At 38.0% G+C, this 17,630-nt stretch overlaps 1 protein-coding gene and 1 pseudogene across 1 annotated transcript in view; one reads left to right on the top strand and one right to left on the bottom strand.

Annotated features, from left to right (window-relative positions):
• Positions 1-17,630, top strand: part of POLR2B (RNA polymerase II subunit B) — a 45,986-nt gene that overhangs the window by 7,529 nt on the left and 20,827 nt on the right. The window contains exons 4-13 of the mRNA XM_065877921.1: positions 2,739-2,851; positions 2,977-3,196; positions 3,580-3,738; positions 7,393-7,557; positions 9,650-9,846; positions 10,010-10,129; positions 10,913-11,099; positions 14,284-14,427; positions 14,693-14,832; positions 14,931-15,042. Of these exons, the coding sequence (XP_065733993.1) occupies positions 2,739-2,851; positions 2,977-3,196; positions 3,580-3,738; positions 7,393-7,557; positions 9,650-9,846; positions 10,010-10,129; positions 10,913-11,099; positions 14,284-14,427; positions 14,693-14,832; positions 14,931-15,042 (1,557 nt within the window). The remainder of the gene's footprint in view (positions 1-2,738; positions 2,852-2,976; positions 3,197-3,579; positions 3,739-7,392; positions 7,558-9,649; positions 9,847-10,009; positions 10,130-10,912; positions 11,100-14,283; positions 14,428-14,692; positions 14,833-14,930; positions 15,043-17,630) is intronic.
• LOC136123727 (coatomer subunit zeta-1 pseudogene) lies at positions 1,719-2,509 on the bottom strand (annotated as a pseudogene).

Raw genomic sequence — 17,630 nt, 5'->3', positions numbered from 1 at the left:
GTAATAGTGGAAATGAGTAGTTGGATGGCTGAATTCCTTTTGGTTCATTATCACCACTAGTTCTCTTTGCTCTTTACGACTCCAGTTTGGGAAACTTGGGTATTAATAATTTTCCTTTAGTGGTCTGCTTAGTCCCATCTTTTCCTTTTCTGATATTTGATTTAGAGAGAAATTCACTATCCATTTAGCTCTGGAAAATTCTCATGGATCTTGTTTTATTGGGTAGCAGATAGATATTTAATTGAAAACTTTTCTTTCTCCTTTCTTCCTTTCTTTCTTTCTTAACTATGGACTGAGCTAAAGTCAGCCAGGGTTGGAAATTCTCATTCCTTTATGTAGAATAGTAATTAGGATTTTCTGTGTGTTTTTAAATTCCTCTTTGCACAGAGCAGTATATGAAGGTGGCTGTCATCCTGACTCTATACATCCCTTACACAAAAATGCCCCCCAAGGATGCCCAGTTATCCACCCCACTTCAGTTTTGGAGAATTGGCAGGTGGGGCAAAACACTAAGTCTCAGGAGGGTTTCTTGAGACATTTTTGTGGGAAGTTTTGGGTTCAGGGGAGAGATGAGACCCAACAGTGGGTGTGCCATCCTCTGCCTTCCTGGGGAAATCCAAATCCCAAAAGTTTTCTGAAGAGAGGCACCTCTCTCAGTGACCTAGGGAGGGGAGGTGACTAGATGACCAGACCTACTGCCTGGATGTAAGGCTGAGGCAGAGAGAGGACAGGGTTAAGCAGATATCTCAGACCCAAGACAGAAGAATGAAATGCCAAGAGAGGGGGAGAAGGGGAATGAGAGATCCCAGAGGCCCAAGTCATCAATTCCACCCTGTCTCCAGTTCTGAGCAGAAACTCTTCTTCCCAAGACTACAGTGGCGTTTTAGTTCAGGGACTGGCTTTGCTCCAGGGCACAGAGAGGACAAGCCAGGCAGAGATCCCACAGGTAGTGAAGGTGGAGAGTTAAGGTATCGGACAAAAAGATGGATGCTCCCACAATGGGTACGCACAGACCACAGCAGTTTTGAAACTATAAGCCAGGATCAGGGTAAAACATGCAGCTGTGGCTGAAATATAGAACGTTATAGGCCCTCTCCAATAAAATTTAAATCACTGCTTATTCCACTCTGTCCCCTGCCTATGAGCTGTTCCCAAGGTTTTTTCCAAGGCTGGAGTCCTGGACAGTAAGAAGGAATGGGAGAAAATACTGAGGCCAGCATGTAGGGCTGCGGCTGAGACTTGATATGCCTCTCCCCACCCCCACTCATTCTGTAGAAAAGAATTTGCTCTCCCTCCCCTTGATGGGCTGTTGGGATGAAGGCAGGGTAAAGACAAAGGGAGGAAAACACTCAGCACATTCTTTCTCCTGCTTTGATCTGAAGTGTAGCTGCAGCCAAAGGGCACAGAAGTGGGGGAGAAAATATGGGGGATAGGAAAGCATGGGAGCATAATCCAGTTGAGAAAGGAAGAGGGTTCTTCCACTGCCCTGTGTCCAAAAATCTGCTGAGAGCTTTAGTCCCGGAACTGCAAAAAAGAGTGCGAAGGAATGGGAAGCGTGTACGGGTTTGTGGGGGAGGCAGCCACAGACAGGATGGAGATCTAAGGATCCCTGGGATCCCCGAGCTGACTCTGAGAGCATTAGTTGGGGGACTGGATGAGAAGTCACAGCAGACATGTGGATTTTTTGAGGGGGTATGGAGCCAGGAACAGTGAGGTCTTCACCGAAGGAGTGGCCACTTGATCTGTTCTTTGGCTGACTGCAGCACCTGAGAGTCTGCTCTGTAAGGGGGACATCTCCCCTTAATGCCACCCACTTTACCGCTTGCTGGGGATTGCTCTCTAGGATCACCCCTCAATCTACGATTTCATCCACAACCAAGAAGAACCCCTCCATGTTCTTCAGCAGAGCTCACTTTTCTACATTTTTCCTCAGCATCTGGCTCAGTGAGTCGAAGAAGAGGCAGTTCAGAATAGCCATGAGCATCATTTCATTTTCGTATGAGCTGCCAATCGTATAGAAATAGAGATCGATAACTGCTTTTGCATACCACTGTCAGGCCTCCCAAGAGGGCAGTTTCAGTGTCAGTCTGACAGGTCTTGTTGAAAGTGTTCTTCTCAAAGGCCTTTTGCTCCTTGACACCGAGGTAGCTGTCATCACAGTACTTGGCGAAAAATCTATCTCCATCATTGTCCAGAGTCAGAATGGCTTTAACAGTGTACAAGGAGGGGTCCAAAATCAGTGCATCTATCTTGCTCCGTAGCTGGTACCGATGTCTTCTGTACCTTTAATTGAAGAGTTAGGTTTTCTTTTTTTCTATCTTCTGTTGATTAGTTTAGAACACACTTCTAATTGTATGAATTTATCTTTTCTTTGTTTTCTGATAACTTTGTTAACCTGACCTAAACTAAGGAGAGGGCACATGAAACAGCTATACAGATCATTAATGCAAATCCATTTCAGTTGTTTGATATGAACTCAGAGCTTAGTCTTTATTTACTTGTGATACATTAAATCTCCTTTTGTCTTCCACCTTAAAAAGTGATGAAGTATAAAACTTGACATTTGTGGAGTATGAATGTTGCCCTGGGAGAGTCACCATTTTAGTAAAGTGGATTAACTTTGGCATTTTCTAGAGCTGTTTCTACTCAAAATGTTAATGTTGATTAAAATGGAATCATTAAATCGTTTATGGAAAAAAATTATTTACCCTTTTCCATTGTTTTTGTTTTCATTTTAGCCAAGATACTTGCTGAAGTTCGAACAAATTTACCTCTCCAAGCCTACCCATTGGGAAAGAGATGGTGCTCCATCACCGATGATGCCAAATGAGGCCAGATTAAGAAATCTCACGTAAGAAAGATATTTCTTTTCCAGCAGCTGATATTGAAATAAGATTCAGAAAATAAAATTTTAGCCAGTTGAGAGTTTCAGTAATCACCTTAGTATTCACTTGTGATCTACTTTTATTTTCACAGGTACTCTGCTCCACTTTATGTTGATATAACAAAAACAGTCATTAAAGAAGGCGAAGAACAACTTCAGACACAGCATCAGAAAACTTTTATAGGAAAAATTCCAATTATGTTGCGTTCAACTTACTGCCTATTGAATGGCTTAACAGATCGTGATCTTTGTGAGTTAAATGAATGCCCCTTGGATCCTGGTGGCTACTTCATTATTAATGGATCTGAAAAGGTATAGTAGCATTATTTTTTTTTAATTACCAAATGATGATTTAGATTTTAATCATGAAAGTTGAAGTCAAAAAGTAAACTTTTGTATAATCTGGAAGTAGCGGTTGAGTTATTAAGGAGGTGGCAGCCGAATTTATATTAAACCAAAACTTTGTTTAGTTATATGTATTGGGTTGGTCAGCCCAATAATATACACTAGAAATTTGGTCAGTTTGAGCTTGTATGTTTTGGTGAAGCGTTTATGCAAAATGGAGTTTGTAAAGTTCAAGAACTGATGTTTCAGTGAGCCTGTACAGTCAGACTAAATAAAGATGTAGCTTTCACTGTTCTTTCTAATTCAAAGACCTTGTCGGTTTTATGGCTGTAATTTTATTGTCCATATAGGTTCTGATTGCTCAAGAGAAAATGGCAACAAACACAGTCTATGTGTTTGCCAAAAAGGATTCTAAATATGCCTACACAGGAGAGTGTAGATCATGTCTGGAGAATTCTTCTCGACCCACCAGTACTATCTGGGTTAGCATGCTGGCAAGAGGAGGACAGGTATGGACTATTATATGCTATTTGGGTTTATTCCTTTTGGTCTAGTTTTGTAAGTTATCAGGCTGCATGTTTAATCAGAAAGTTTTTCTGGAGCATATTATCAGTGTTGTATGGTAGGCATTTTATTATTTACTTACTACTGTGTAATAAATCACTCCAGTAGCAACATTCATCATCTCACAGTGTCTGGATATGGATTAGCTGGGTCCTCTGGTCACAGGGCCGCAAACAAAGTGCTTGGGCTGCAGTCATCACCATAAGGCTTATTTGCATGGCTGTCGGCAAGATCCAGTTTCTTGCTGCACGGCTCCCCTCCATACAGCCCCTGACAATATGGCAGCCTGCTTGTCAGAGAGAGTAATTGAGCAGAGCCGTAGAGCATATGAGCAAGGTGGAAATCACCATCTTTTACACCTTAATCTTGGAAGCAACATCCTATCATTTTTGCCATATTCTTTTTGTTAGATACAAGTCAGTAGTACATCTAGTCTATACTCAGTGGGGGGACTACACAAGGCAGTAGTAGTAGACAGGGATCATTAGGCACCATCTTAGAAGCCACCTACCACAGGCATGTTACTTACAATAATGTAATCTAATAATAGCATTTCTTGACTGTTTGCTATGTGCCAATTATGTTACTCAGATTGCTTGATTTAATCTTTGCAACTATACTGGAAATTTGTTGTAATTAACTATTTAATTTCATGTACATTTTTATTTGTAAAATTTTTTTAAATAAGTCATATATACACATTAAATAGTTCAAAAAAGTACAAAAAAGCGTACACTATAAAAATTAGTCTTCCTTTGACCCCCAGATCTCTTCTCTAAGAAGCAGCTGATTTGATAATTTCTCATGAATCCATCCAGAAATAGTCTTAATTAAAAAATGCAAATGGAGGCTTTCCTGGTTTTACAGTAGTTAAGATTTCGCCTGCCAGTGCAGGGGACACGGGTTCGATCCCTGGTCTGGGAAGATCCCACATGCCGCAGAGCAACTAAGCCCATATGCCACAACTACTGAGCCCATGCGCTGCAACTACTGAGCCTGCATGCTGCAACTACTGAACCCTGCATGCCTAGAGCCCGTGCTCTGCCACAAGAGAAGCCACTGCAATGAGAAGCCTGTGCACCGCAACAGAGTAGCCCCCACTCGCCACAACTAGAGAAAGCCCACTTGAAGCATTGAAGACCCAATGCAGCCAAAAATAAATTTAAAAATTAAAAAAAAAAACCAAATGGGAGCATACTATGCACACTGTTTGAACATTGCTGATACCTTTTAAAAACAGATTTAAATCAGCAGTTGATCATTGTTTCTAAGCTGTGATATTCCATGCATAGATATAGCATAATTTATTGAGCCATTTCCCTTGTGATGGATGTTTAGGTTTCCAGCTTTGTGCTCTATTATAAACAGTTCTGCAGAGTCTAATGTCACTTTAATAAGTTTTATAAAGAAGAACTTAAACTTGAGGTTTAAGTGCCTGAAGTTAAAATCCTACGTGGAATAGGTGCTTTAAAGAATTACAATGGTTTTTACTTGTGAATGGGGGTAGAATGGGGCCCAGGTACAAGTGTTTGGAAAAGATCCCCAGGTGATTGTGATGTGCATTCTTTGTTGATAAGCATTGGCCTGGATTATGGAGGGCAAAAGAAAGGAAAATCATCTAGATTTAGTGATAAGTTTGATATGAGGATGAATCAGTTAAGATTCTTTGGTTCTTTCCAGAATTTTCATTTAATCAATTTAGGAATCGGGCCTAAATTGCTGTTGGTGCCCATGTTGCTGTTGTTTTTAATTCCCCAGAGTACTCTAATGCGAAGCCAGAGTTGAAAATCACTGAGCAAAAACACAAGGTCTTTGTCTTATAATCATGGGAAATAAAATTAAAAGGATAATATTTTAAAGGGAATGAAGTGGACAATCAAGGTGTATGGTCTTTATTTTGTTGAAATTCAGTATACATGTATATTTCTGTGTAGGTTTTTTGTTTGTTTTTTTGTTTTGACCTTGGCACTCGGCTTGCGGGATCTTAGATCCACGACCAGGGATTGAAACCAGGCCTCGGCAGTGAAAGTGTTGAGTCCTAACCACTGTACCACCAGGGAACTCCCTCTGTGTAGTCTTTTTAATTTTTTTTAATTCACAAACAGTTGTTCATAGTGATTCTGTCGACTTGGACGTTGTGGCTAAAAGATGAAGCCAACTGCCCATTCCCATACTCTGTGTGCTTTCGGAGTGCTTTGTAGTCAACCCTGGCTAAGTATGGGACAGTTGGTATCTCACAACTCCTTGTATCCACCAGGCTTTGTGTAATCATTGCCAAGGGCTTCATTATCATGTCCATTAGTGCCCACAGTAGCTATTTTAAAACTATCTGAAACCTTCCCTCACCTTTCCAACTTTACAAATTACTTGCCTTGGGCCTTGAGGCTTGCTGGCAATGGAGTGAAATTAGGATTCTCAGCCACTGAATTTCCTGTATTTATTAGGCTCCTAAAGTGTGTGCACCCAAAAAGATGACTAGTCTGCCTGAGCTGCCAACATTGTGATTATAAGTATCAGCAGCATGTGGACAGCCGCGAAAAAAAAAATTCTATCGTTCTCTCCTGAGGTTCTAGATAAAATAGAGAACGTCCAAGAATTGATTTTTAGAAAGAGCCTAGTGAGTTCATTTTTAGACAGAAGGTTTGGAGGGGCCATGGTGCATGGTGTAGGCATTCTTTTTTAATGTTTTGTGTATTCTGAAAAAGGTCTATGATGAAACAAATGGAATAATTGAAAACTAAGTTGAAACAGCCAAATGGCAGTTGGGATGGGAGGGTTGAGAGTACAGGAAAAAGGTCAAGATGAAGATTCACCTGTCCTTTTATGTAAAGTTGTTACTGAACATCCGTGAGATAGGTTAAGGTTTCTAAGGAAGGAGGCCTGAAGTAGGAGGAGGAAGACAACAGAAACTTATGAGATGGACCATGATAATGTAGGGTTATGAGGCCAAGAGAAGATAGAGTTTGATATTGAAGGAAAGAAATTTGATTAAAATTGAGAAACCAGGTGTTTGTATGCCAGTGTAGTAACTTTTATTTCACTTCTGTGTTGCAATTAAAGAGGGAGAAATTGGAAGAGAATCTTATGTGAGAGAGGCTGTTTGTTGATTTTGAAATGTTATTCATATTTGGAGATATGTCACAGACCAACTCTGAGTTAGTATTTATTTTTCATTCTGTGCTTAGCTTTTTTCCACATTTGTCTAGCTATATTCTCTCTTATTTTCCCCTCATCTATTTCTTTCTTCCAAAATTTTTAATTGTTTTGGTTGGGGGAAAGGACAAGGGGGGTGGTCTGTGTTCATACCTGCAGCCAAAGGTCATTTCCAAATACAGTCTGGGGCAGTTCTAGAGGATCTTGGCAGACAGAGAGTAGAGAATGGAAGTCCTCTCAGGTTCAGATGACCAGTCTATCCGTCAAATAAGTAAACCTCTTGCAGTGGATTTTGAAAAGCAGCCATAGGACGTTCCTTAGAATATGAAAGGCATGCCTCTTTTGAAATACCTACAATGAACATGTATGTAAAATGGTTCTTTTGATGTTTATATATGGCTATAACGTCTGTATTCTCATATTCTCATGATTTTTTATTTTTCTAGGGTGCAAAAAAGAGTGCTATTGGTCAGCGCATTGTGGCAACCCTACCATATATCAAGCAAGAAGTTCCCATCATTATTGTGTTCAGAGCCTTAGGTTTTGTGTCTGACAGAGATATTTTAGAGCATATTATTTATGATTTTGAAGATCCAGAGATGATGGAAATGGTAATGTGCAAGCAAAATGTATTCATAGTACTTTTCAAGAGGTTTAAAGTTACTGTTGCTAATCCAAAAACATAGTAGAAAGCTGCTCTGAAGATCAGTTTAGCTGTTGCAAAGCCCATGCTGTTTACTGTGTAGTGCAAGCCTTCAGCCCTGCCTTGGCTTCTTTATTTTTTTTTTTTAAAGGCATATAAATGCCAGAATTTAATGAATTAATTTTCTGTTTTACCTTCTTTTTTTTTAACACCTTTATTGGAGTATAATTGCTTTACAATGGTGTGTTAGTTTCTCCTTTATAACAAAGTGAATCAGTTATACATATACATACATCCCCATATCTCTTCTCTCTTGCATCTCCCTCCCTCCGACCCTCCCTATCCCACCCCTCTAGGTGGTCACGAAGCACCAAGCTGATTTCTCTGTGCTATGCGGCTGCTTCCCACTAGCTCTCTGTTTTACATTTGATAGTGTATATATGTCCATTTGGCTTCTTTCTTGACAATTCTCTGTAAAATCGACATGAAAACTAGAGGCAATCAGAGTTCATTGACAGCAGCAAGAAGAAACAGTAGTAAGGAAAATCGTAAAAGCATACTAGTCTGATGCAGTGTAGTAAAAAGGGAAAATGTAGTTGATATCTTCTTTTTTTAAACAACTTTTTATTTTGAAATCATTTCAAACTTAAAGAAAAGTTGCAAATAGCTCCTGTATACTCTACACCTATTTTCAGCAGTTGTTACCTTTGCTGCATTTGCTTTAGGATTTTCTTTATCTATATATACACATTGTTTTTTTCGGGATCATTTGAGAGTAAGTTTTAGGCATCATGCCCTTTTACTCCTAAATACTTCAGTGTATATTTCCTAAGAATCAGGATATTTACTCACATAATCATAGTATTACAATTTTTAAAATTGGTACTTCAGTGCAGTACATACTGTTAACTTGGAGATCTTATTTAGGTTTATGTCAGTGGTCCTGATCATGTCCTAATGGCATTTCTTTTTTTTTCCTGGTTCAAAATCCAATCTAGGATAATGTATTACATGTTGTTTTTATGTCTCTTTAGTCTCTTTTAATCTTCCCTTGTCTTTTTCCTTAGTGTTTCATGACACTGAAGTTTTTGGATAGGATAGGCCATTTATTTTGTAGAATATCCTTCAATTTGGGTTTTTCTGATATTTCCTCATGATTTGATTCAATTTATGCATTTTCTGGCAGGACAAATACAGAGATCATATTGTGTGCTTCCCAGGGCATCATATCAGGAGTCATATGATTTTATTTTGTCCCATTATTGGTAATGTTAATTTCACAGTACCGTCTGTTAGGTTCCGCCACTGTAAAGTTATTATTTTTGTGGGAAGGATTGTTGAGTGTAGAGAAATATGCATTTCCTTATCAGTCTTTTCCATTGATGATCCTTGGCTAAGGAGTAGTTGATATTCTTAAAGTTGTCCTGAATCATCCAGAGTCTTTAAGACTACAGAGAAATAAGGTAAAATACAGGCTAAACATCGGTCACAAAGAAGGTGGAGTATATTTTATTTGTTAGAGTATTTATTGATATGGTTACATGACAAAAATGGATTCTGGTTAGATTTTTGGCAATAGTCATATGCTTTTTTTTTTTTAACTTAAAGATAATAAGTATTTAGATACTTAAAAGATAACCTTTTAAACCAAGGCTGAAAACAGTATGACACATTTATTCATTTGAGACTTAGTAAATTTTAATTTGAGTGTTAAACTTCTCTAAATTGATTTTAGATATTTGAAAGGAACTTTTTAAAGCTACTGTTCATTAAAATGTAAAAAACAAAACATCCCCAAGACTCACTGTGCTCTGTTATAATGGAATTATTTGTATTTTTCTGGAAAGTATAATTGTGCTGATGAGTGGATTTTTTTCAGAGGTCCCTAGATCTCTAAGGTGTCTTCAAGTTCTAAGATTTTGTGATTCCCTGAATTTCTAAAAATATTTGCATATTCAGTTAGGTTCATAGGGATATTTAACATAAATTAAGTGACAGTTGCTTTATTTTAAAGTAAAGATATGAATTTGAAAATAATTTTTATTTAAATTAACTGCTAGGTTAAACCTTCTCTCGATGAAGCTTTTGTCATCCAAGAACAGAATGTCGCACTAAATTTCATTGGTTCAAGAGGGGCAAAGCCTGGTGTCACCAAAGAGAAAAGGATTAAATATGCAAAGGAAGTATTACAGAAAGAAATGCTCCCTCATGTTGGCGTCAGTGATTTTTGTGAGACCAAGAAAGCTTATTTCTTGGGGTATGTCAAATTTCATTGTTTTAAGTTCTTTGCCAAGCTGTGGTTGAGATAAAATTTTTCTTAAAGCTAAAAATTTCAAAATTGATGTTTTTAATGTGTAAGTTTAAAAAAAATCCCAAACCATGTGCTTTCTTTTTTACTTCTTTCTTTTCTTTTTTTAAAGGTACATGGTTCATAGGTTGCTGCTAGCAGCTTTGGGTAGAAGAGAATTAGATGACAGAGATCATTATGGAAACAAAAGATTGGACCTTGCTGGACCACTACTTGCATTCTTATTTAGAGGGTAAGGAATTACAGAATGATATTGTTAAAAGTAGAGAGATTTCACTTTAGATTGGTTATTGCACTTGAGATGCTAAACTATCTTGGCATCCATATTGGGTACACATGAAGTTAGCTACATTCTTTGCTACTTGCCCAGTTTAGTTCTATTGATACTTCAAATTTGAGAATTTCAAGATTGTGAGGAAATTTATAACTTGTTTACGTTTTCTCTACCTTTACAAAGCATTTGAGAAAGCTGAATTATTGCCTTGATTTTCTAAGTGCTGATACTGGAATTTTATTAGTTCTGCTTTGCAGTTTATAAAAACAAAAGCTGGAAGGAAGTCTATCAAGATATTAGCAGTGGTTGTCTCAGTATTGGGGTTATATGTGATTTTTATCTTATTCTTGATATGTTTTTATATTTTCCATATTCTATAATGAACATATAATACTTCTATAATTAGAAAAACTTATTTGTAAAAATAATGTGGGTAATTTAATACAGAAATAATATTAGCAATGTTTTGTACGTGTTCTGTTATTTATTATGTTGTATATTAGTGTTTTTCATCCTCGTTTTGTTATTGCCCCACTAAGGGGCCTCTTTTGACTATTTTTCTCTAATTGCTTTGCTTGTATATGTTTATGTACCATATGTACGTCTGTGCTTTTTATATAAAAAGTAATAACGCTTCCCTCCCTCTACCTCAACCACTTTTCGCCCCCTTGTGGGCAATATTGTCCTTGTTAAGGATGCATATTGTAGACCTTTACATGTTTAAAACATTTTATTGGGCAGAATGTTTAAGAATTTGCTTAAAGAAGTACGGATCTATGCCCAGAAGTTCATTGATCGAGGAAAGGATTTTAACTTGGAGTTGGCAATTAAGACAAGGATTATATCTGATGGCCTAAAATACTCTTTAGCTACTGGGAACTGGGGTGACCAAAAGAAAGCTCATCAAGCCAGAGCTGGAGTATCTCAGGTAAGGATGTTAACTGTGACTACAGGTTTGATAAGAAAATGTTATGGGACTAATAGAATCTTTCATTCACTGAATGTAAATTGTTTTGCCTTTTTTTTTTCTTGGTCAGATATAAAAAGTACTTGGGGGCTTTTGAATTATGAAAGTGAAATTTTTCTTAAATTAGCTGTTAGCATTACTAAGAGAGATTTAAAAGTTTTGACTTGCATCAAGATATTTAATGAATTCGAGTAGCTTCTTGGGAGGTGAGACAGTCCATGTTTGTGAAATTTTTCTGTTTTTTTTAAATGCCTTAAATATTCTTTTTTAATTAATTAATTTATTTATTTTTGGCTACATTGGGTTTTCGTTGCTGTGCACGGGCTTTTCTCTTTAGTTGCTGTGAGTGGGGGCTACTCTTCATGCGGCGCGTGGGCTTCTTGTTGCATTGGCTTCTCATTGCGGAGCACAGGCTCTAGGTGCGTGGGCTTCAGTAGTTGTGGCACGCAGGCTCAGTAGTTGTGGCTCACAAGCTCTAGAGCGCAGGCTCAGTAGTTGTGGTACACGGGCTTAGTTGCTCCGTGGCATGTGGGATCCTCCCAGACCAGGGGTTGAACCCGTGTCCCCTGCATTGGCAGGTGGACTCCCAACCACTGTGCCACCAAGGAAGTCCCAGTTTTTCTGTCTTAAAAGCTCTGTATTAGAAGCTGATACCCAGAGAATAGATGGGCATCTGCTTCCATTTTTGCAAAATGTAATACTTCTAACAGTGATTTCTCTATGTTGGCCTGTTGTTATGTACAGTGATTGCGATAGCTACTCTCAGGAGTAATGGGGGAAACCTTTTACAAAAATGTCTCACTAGGTATTTTTAATTTATTTTTTGTATTTTCATATAAGATTGAAAATTTATAGTGTATATGTCTAGCTTTATGGAGGGGATCTCCCCCTCTTTTTTTTTTTTTTTTAACTAGCCTATACCAGCATCACCTGATTAATTTGGCATTCAGACACCAACTTTAAGCTCCTGATTCCTAGAAACCTAGATGCCTTAAGAAATTCTGGAAGGATGCTTATAGTCCAGTTAAATTTCTAGTTCCTTTTAGTTTAGTAAGGATTTGTTGAGTCTACTTGGTGTTTGTGATGCTGGGTTCACAGAGTTGAATGAGATGCTCTTCCAGCCCTCGAGCTTACCATCTATTAGAGGAAACATTCGTCCATGTACAGTTCATTCTGCCTTGAGCTAAATTATGATAAATGCCATCCTGCCAATTCAGTTCAGTGTGTGTACTGGGACTTAAGATGTGCCAGGCACTCTGTCACACATTGGAGATACAGAAATGAATAAAACATGATCCTTGATCTTCAGTAGTTCACAGTCTATACTCATAGATGTAAACAGATATTACAACATGATACAGTGAGTATTAAATGAGAGCTGTGCACACCTGCTCTGTGGGAATGCTGGAGAAAGGCATTAAGCACTGGCTGAAAGGATGAAAAGAAGTGTTTTCTTTAGGAGGTGACAGTTGAGCTGATTCTTGAAGGGTAGTTGGGAAATAGCCCAAGTCTTGGAGGAGGGTAGAACCAGTAGCTCACAGGAAAACTGGAGAAAACTTAATATCCTGAACAAAGGGACAGGGAGAAAAGAGCATGTGTATGTGGAAGGAGCTAGAACATTCTTGGATTTTCAAATCAAAGTGGGAGAGTTAGGAAGATGGGGTTGGAGTGGAGAGCTGGAACACCTCATAGAGGGGAGTGACATGTTCATTTTTGCTTTTTAGGTAGCTTCACAGTAATTGGCAGTGTGGAGAAAGATTTGAGAAGGGCAGAGTTGGTGGCAGAAAGATTGTTGCAACAGCCTTAGTGAGAAATAATTAGGGGCTGCACTAGAGCAGTTTCGTAGAGGTGGAGAGTGGAGTCAAATTTGAGAAATATTTAGGAAGTAAGTTTTGTAAGACTTTGTGACTGATTAGTTGAATGATGGAAAAGTAGAGAGAAGAGAACAGTTCTTCCTGGAGGTGGGTCGTATGTCTTCTATGGACGTGGTAACATTTCACCAGACAGAGCAGAATGGGGTAGTACATTCCATTCTGTGGCAGTAGCGTGGTCAGAGTTGTGGAGGTGAGAGGGTGTTTGGCAATGTGAATGGAGTACAGGAGTTCTGGAGACTGATGGTAGGGGAAGGTCATCTGGGGCTTCATTGAGAAGAGCTTCAGAGTCATGCTGCTCTAGTTGGCAGGGAACTGTTTAATATTTTTTAATTCAGTGAGTGATGTGAACTTATCTATATCTGTGTTTTAATAATTCTGGTAACTGAGGAGAGTAGATTGGAGAGGACATTACAGGAGCTTATGAGCTGATGGCAATAGTATAGGTAAGAGGTAAGGGGCTGGTTTATTGCTGTGACATTGGGAATGGTTTTTTGAGAAAGTTTGAAAATAGAGTTGACAGGATATGTTTATTGTTTATTATATGTGAAAGGAGGAAGTCAGAGACAAAAATACCTTGAGATTTCTAGATGGGGAGATAAAGGGAAGGGTGATGCCATTAACAATGATAGGAGACTTAGGAAGAAGAAGGAGGATGGGTTGTTGTAGGGCTGGGGGATGTGGTGATTTTGTTATTAGGTACATTGAGCTTGTGTTGCTTGCTTTATATCCCTCTAAATATTACCTTACTTACAAGTATTACCTTGCTTAGTGTTCTGTAAGTGTTGAATCTCTGTGTTGGATTCAGAGGCCTCAGCCTGGGAAAATTTCTCGGATGGATTAGTGATGTCTGCTATGATCAAAGGAATGTGAGTTGGTAGCGTATAAGACTTACTGAGTGCCTAATGTATGCCAAGTGTACTGTTCTAGGTACAGGGATACAACAGAGAACGAAGCAAACAAATAAAAATTCCCCACCTTTGTGGAACTAACATCCTAGTGGTTGGAGATAGACCGTAAACAAAACATTTATGTGGTATGTTAGAATTGTATGTCATATATTTGCCATCCCTGCTGTAAGGGTCAGTTAAGTTACAGGGGTGAATAAGATTATCCAGGGCAGGATGGAGAAAGGAGGGAGGGATGGGGACAGTTGGACACTGAGTGGATTATATGTAAAAATATGACTTGGCCTGATTCTAGTATTTGCCAAAAATGTGATAGTGTGAGTAACCGAAATGCCCAAACTTTAAAGATTTGCTATTGTTTTCTAGGTATTAAACCGCCTGACTTTTGCATCTACTCTTTCTCACCTGCGTCGTTTAAATTCTCCCATTGGTAGAGATGGCAAGCTAGCAAAACCAAGACAGTTGCATAATACGTTGTGGGGAATGGTGTGTCCTGCTGAGACTCCAGAGGTAATGCATTAGAATTTATGTTCAAGACAAAGTCCAACAGTAATCATGTAGGGTATAATTACTTTTATAAGAAAGTTTTTGTTACTTATAATTACTTATAATTTTATTTAACTATGTAGTATAGTTTAGAACTAAGATATTATAATTTTGTTCTTAGGAAGTAAGAGTATATTCTGAAATCAAATTGGAGGAAAATGTTTGTGGAAAAGAATTTGGATAGGCATGTTAAATCAGTATGAGTAATATGTACTTTATTTATTCCAAGGGCCATGCTGTAGGACTTGTGAAGAATTTAGCTCTGATGGCTTATATTTCAGTTGGATCTCAGCCTTCTCCAATCCTGGAATTTTTAGAAGAATGGAGTATGGAAAATTTAGAAGAAATTTCTCCTGCAGCTATTGCTGAGTGTGTATAAATACAATTTAAGAAAAAACTTGTTAATCTTCAGTTATAACTTATTAGAGGGTTACTAAGTGCAGAATGCTTTTGGTTTTGCATTTTAGTGCAACCAAGATTTTTGTTAATGGCTGCTGGGTTGGAATACATAAAGATCCTGAACAACTTATGAACACTCTACGGAAATTGAGGCGTCAGATGGACATCATTGTGTCTGAAGTAAGAGTCCTTAATTAATTAAGAGGACATGATCTCTGGGATTTCCAAACGAGGCATAAAGACTAGTGAAAGTTATCTTTGCATTGGTATCTTTCTTGAACTGTTTCCTTTGAATTGTAAAGTACATTTTCAAAAGTCTAGATGTTTTGAGCTAGATTTAATTATAAGGTATTGTTTGCTTTAATGCCTTAGATATACGCATCTAAAATTTTGACATGTAATTTGTTATTAAATTATATTTTGGAATTCAAATTACATTTTGAAGTAAAAAATTCTTTTGAGAATCTTTTTGTAAGGCTGACTACAGTGCTTTTAAAAAGCGAGTGAATATCTGATTTCTCCTTTGTCGGAATCCAGAGATTCATTCATGAAATGTGATACACCTCTATTAGATTCCTTTATGTTTAGGTGGATGTTGAAGAGCTCTGGGATTAGGATGGATTTTTTTTTTTTTTTTTTTTTTAGTCATCAAAATACTGTATGAGCTTTATTCCTCCCCAAAATAGGGCTTTTGCTTTTAGTGTACTGTATTGAGGGCTGGGCTCAGGCTTTTGATTTCCCCAAATCTACACCTTTGGGTCTGTCTCGGTGAAAGTGGATTTGGAGAGAAACTGTAACACACTTAAGCTGACCTCCTGTCTGTGTAGCAAAGCAGAGAATCGAGGTTTGGCTGCTCCAGGCCTTCCTCTAGCAGGCAAACCCTGGATTTTGACCCAGGCCTATTCATGGCTTGAAGAAGTCAGGAACAGCATGCTTCACTTGAATGTGGCAGGCAAGGCTAAGAGAAAGCCTAAGAACCAAAATTGGTTGTGTTATTTGTGATTGAGAACTTTGTTAATGCCAGGTGTTTCTGCTGAGAGCTGCCTTTAGGTTTTCTGTCTTCTCTAGGATAAAATTAAATTCTTCATGCTGTTTTAGGCCTCTTTACCTTTCCATGGGCCCACTCCCTCAACCTGGAATGCTTGTGCTCCTTGTCACCCATGCGTCCTCAAAAATGGGTAATAGGGAAAAGGGTGCTTATTACTTTTTTTTAGGTAAATCTCACCAATTCTGCAAAACTCTAGTGTTAACTCTCGTCTCCTTCAGGATATTTCACCTGACCACCCAGTTTGATTTAGATCAGAGGTTGGCAAACATTTTCTTTAAAGGACCAGATGTTAAATATTTTAGTCTTGGTTTACCTTACAGTGTCTGGTGTGTATTCAACGCTGCTGTTGTAGTAAAAAGTAGCCATAGACAATACATAAATCAGTAAAACTTTATTTAAAAAAAATAGATGGCAGGTGAGGGCAGATTTGGCCTGCAGGCTGTTCGCTGAGCCCCTGATTTAGATCTATCTCTGTGACTATATGTGGCATATTTTCCTTAAATAACTTCTGGCAGAATGCTTATACCAGATAGTAACTGTTGATTTATTTGTCTACCTCACTTTCTAAACTATTAACTTCTCAGAGTCAGGGAACGTGTCTTAATATGACTTTGTATTTTGAGTTCTGAGCATGGTGCCTGACATGTAGTGTCTGACACTGAGTGTTTGTTGAAACTATAAATGGACCCTATGTCCTTGGGCTAGGCTCTTTAATCTCCTATTGGAGAGTGTTGTTGGGACCTTTTTAGTGGGAAAATTGTGTATATTTTTCAGGAGTCTAGTACTTTTTCTTTTCCTTCATATTTTCTGATAATCAGAGGTCCTCATTTTACCCATTTCTAATTTTAGCCTTGTGTTGGACCTGTTAGGCTTTCCTGTCAATAGTCCTCTCAAGAACACATATTTCCTTTGGAACAAGATACTGTTTGGCCTTTGAGGAGACGCAGCTCAGTTTATGTCTTCCTTTTAAGACAAGAGCTATATTCTATTAACTGTACTGTAATATTCTATATTCTATTAGGAATTCTCTAAGGATTCAAGGTAAGCATTTGAGAATGCCACGCATGGTGTTTTTGCTCATAAACACAGTGTTTCATCTCAGATTGTTTTCTAAGGACAGGAAGTGGGCTAGGAATGTGGGACTTACCTTCTTCTTGGCTTTTCACTCTTTACTTTGGGAGAACTTGGTGTTTTTGATCAAGCTTTTATGATTTACTATCATTTTAAAACTGAGTAACCCAAACCTTTCCTTTCTTAAATAAACCCAATCTTTAATTTCTTTCTTTTTTTTGGCTGCATTGAGTTGCTTGCGTGGTTTTAGTTCTCCCACCAGGGATCGAACCTGGGCCCCGGCAGTGAAATCGCAGAGTCCTAACCACTGGACCACCAAGGAATTCCCCACCCAATCTTTTCTTTAATAAAAGTATCCAGATGGTGATTTCACTTTTTAAAAGTACTTTTGTGTAGAAATACCAATGTGTTTTCCATTTCCCAACTCATTGGCAATTCATTTCTTAGTTGACTTTTAAGATTATATATTAGATTTAGATAATTTACTGAAGATTCTTATTTGTTTACTTCTTGACTTATTTCTTTTTATATTGGCACTTCAGATTCTGTAGTGCTTTTAATATTATGTTCTTTATTGTAAGTTTTCCCAAAATATTTTTGATGTTTTCCAGGAATATATTTTCTAGCACTATCCAGTAGAAATATAATG

This window comes from Phocoena phocoena, chromosome 5, assembly GCF_963924675.1.
Source record: "Phocoena phocoena chromosome 5, mPhoPho1.1, whole genome shotgun sequence".
NCBI lineage: Eukaryota > Metazoa > Chordata > Mammalia > Artiodactyla > Phocoenidae > Phocoena > Phocoena phocoena.
Note: the sequence above shows the minus strand (reverse complement) of the source record. Positions and strands in the feature narration are given on the sequence as shown.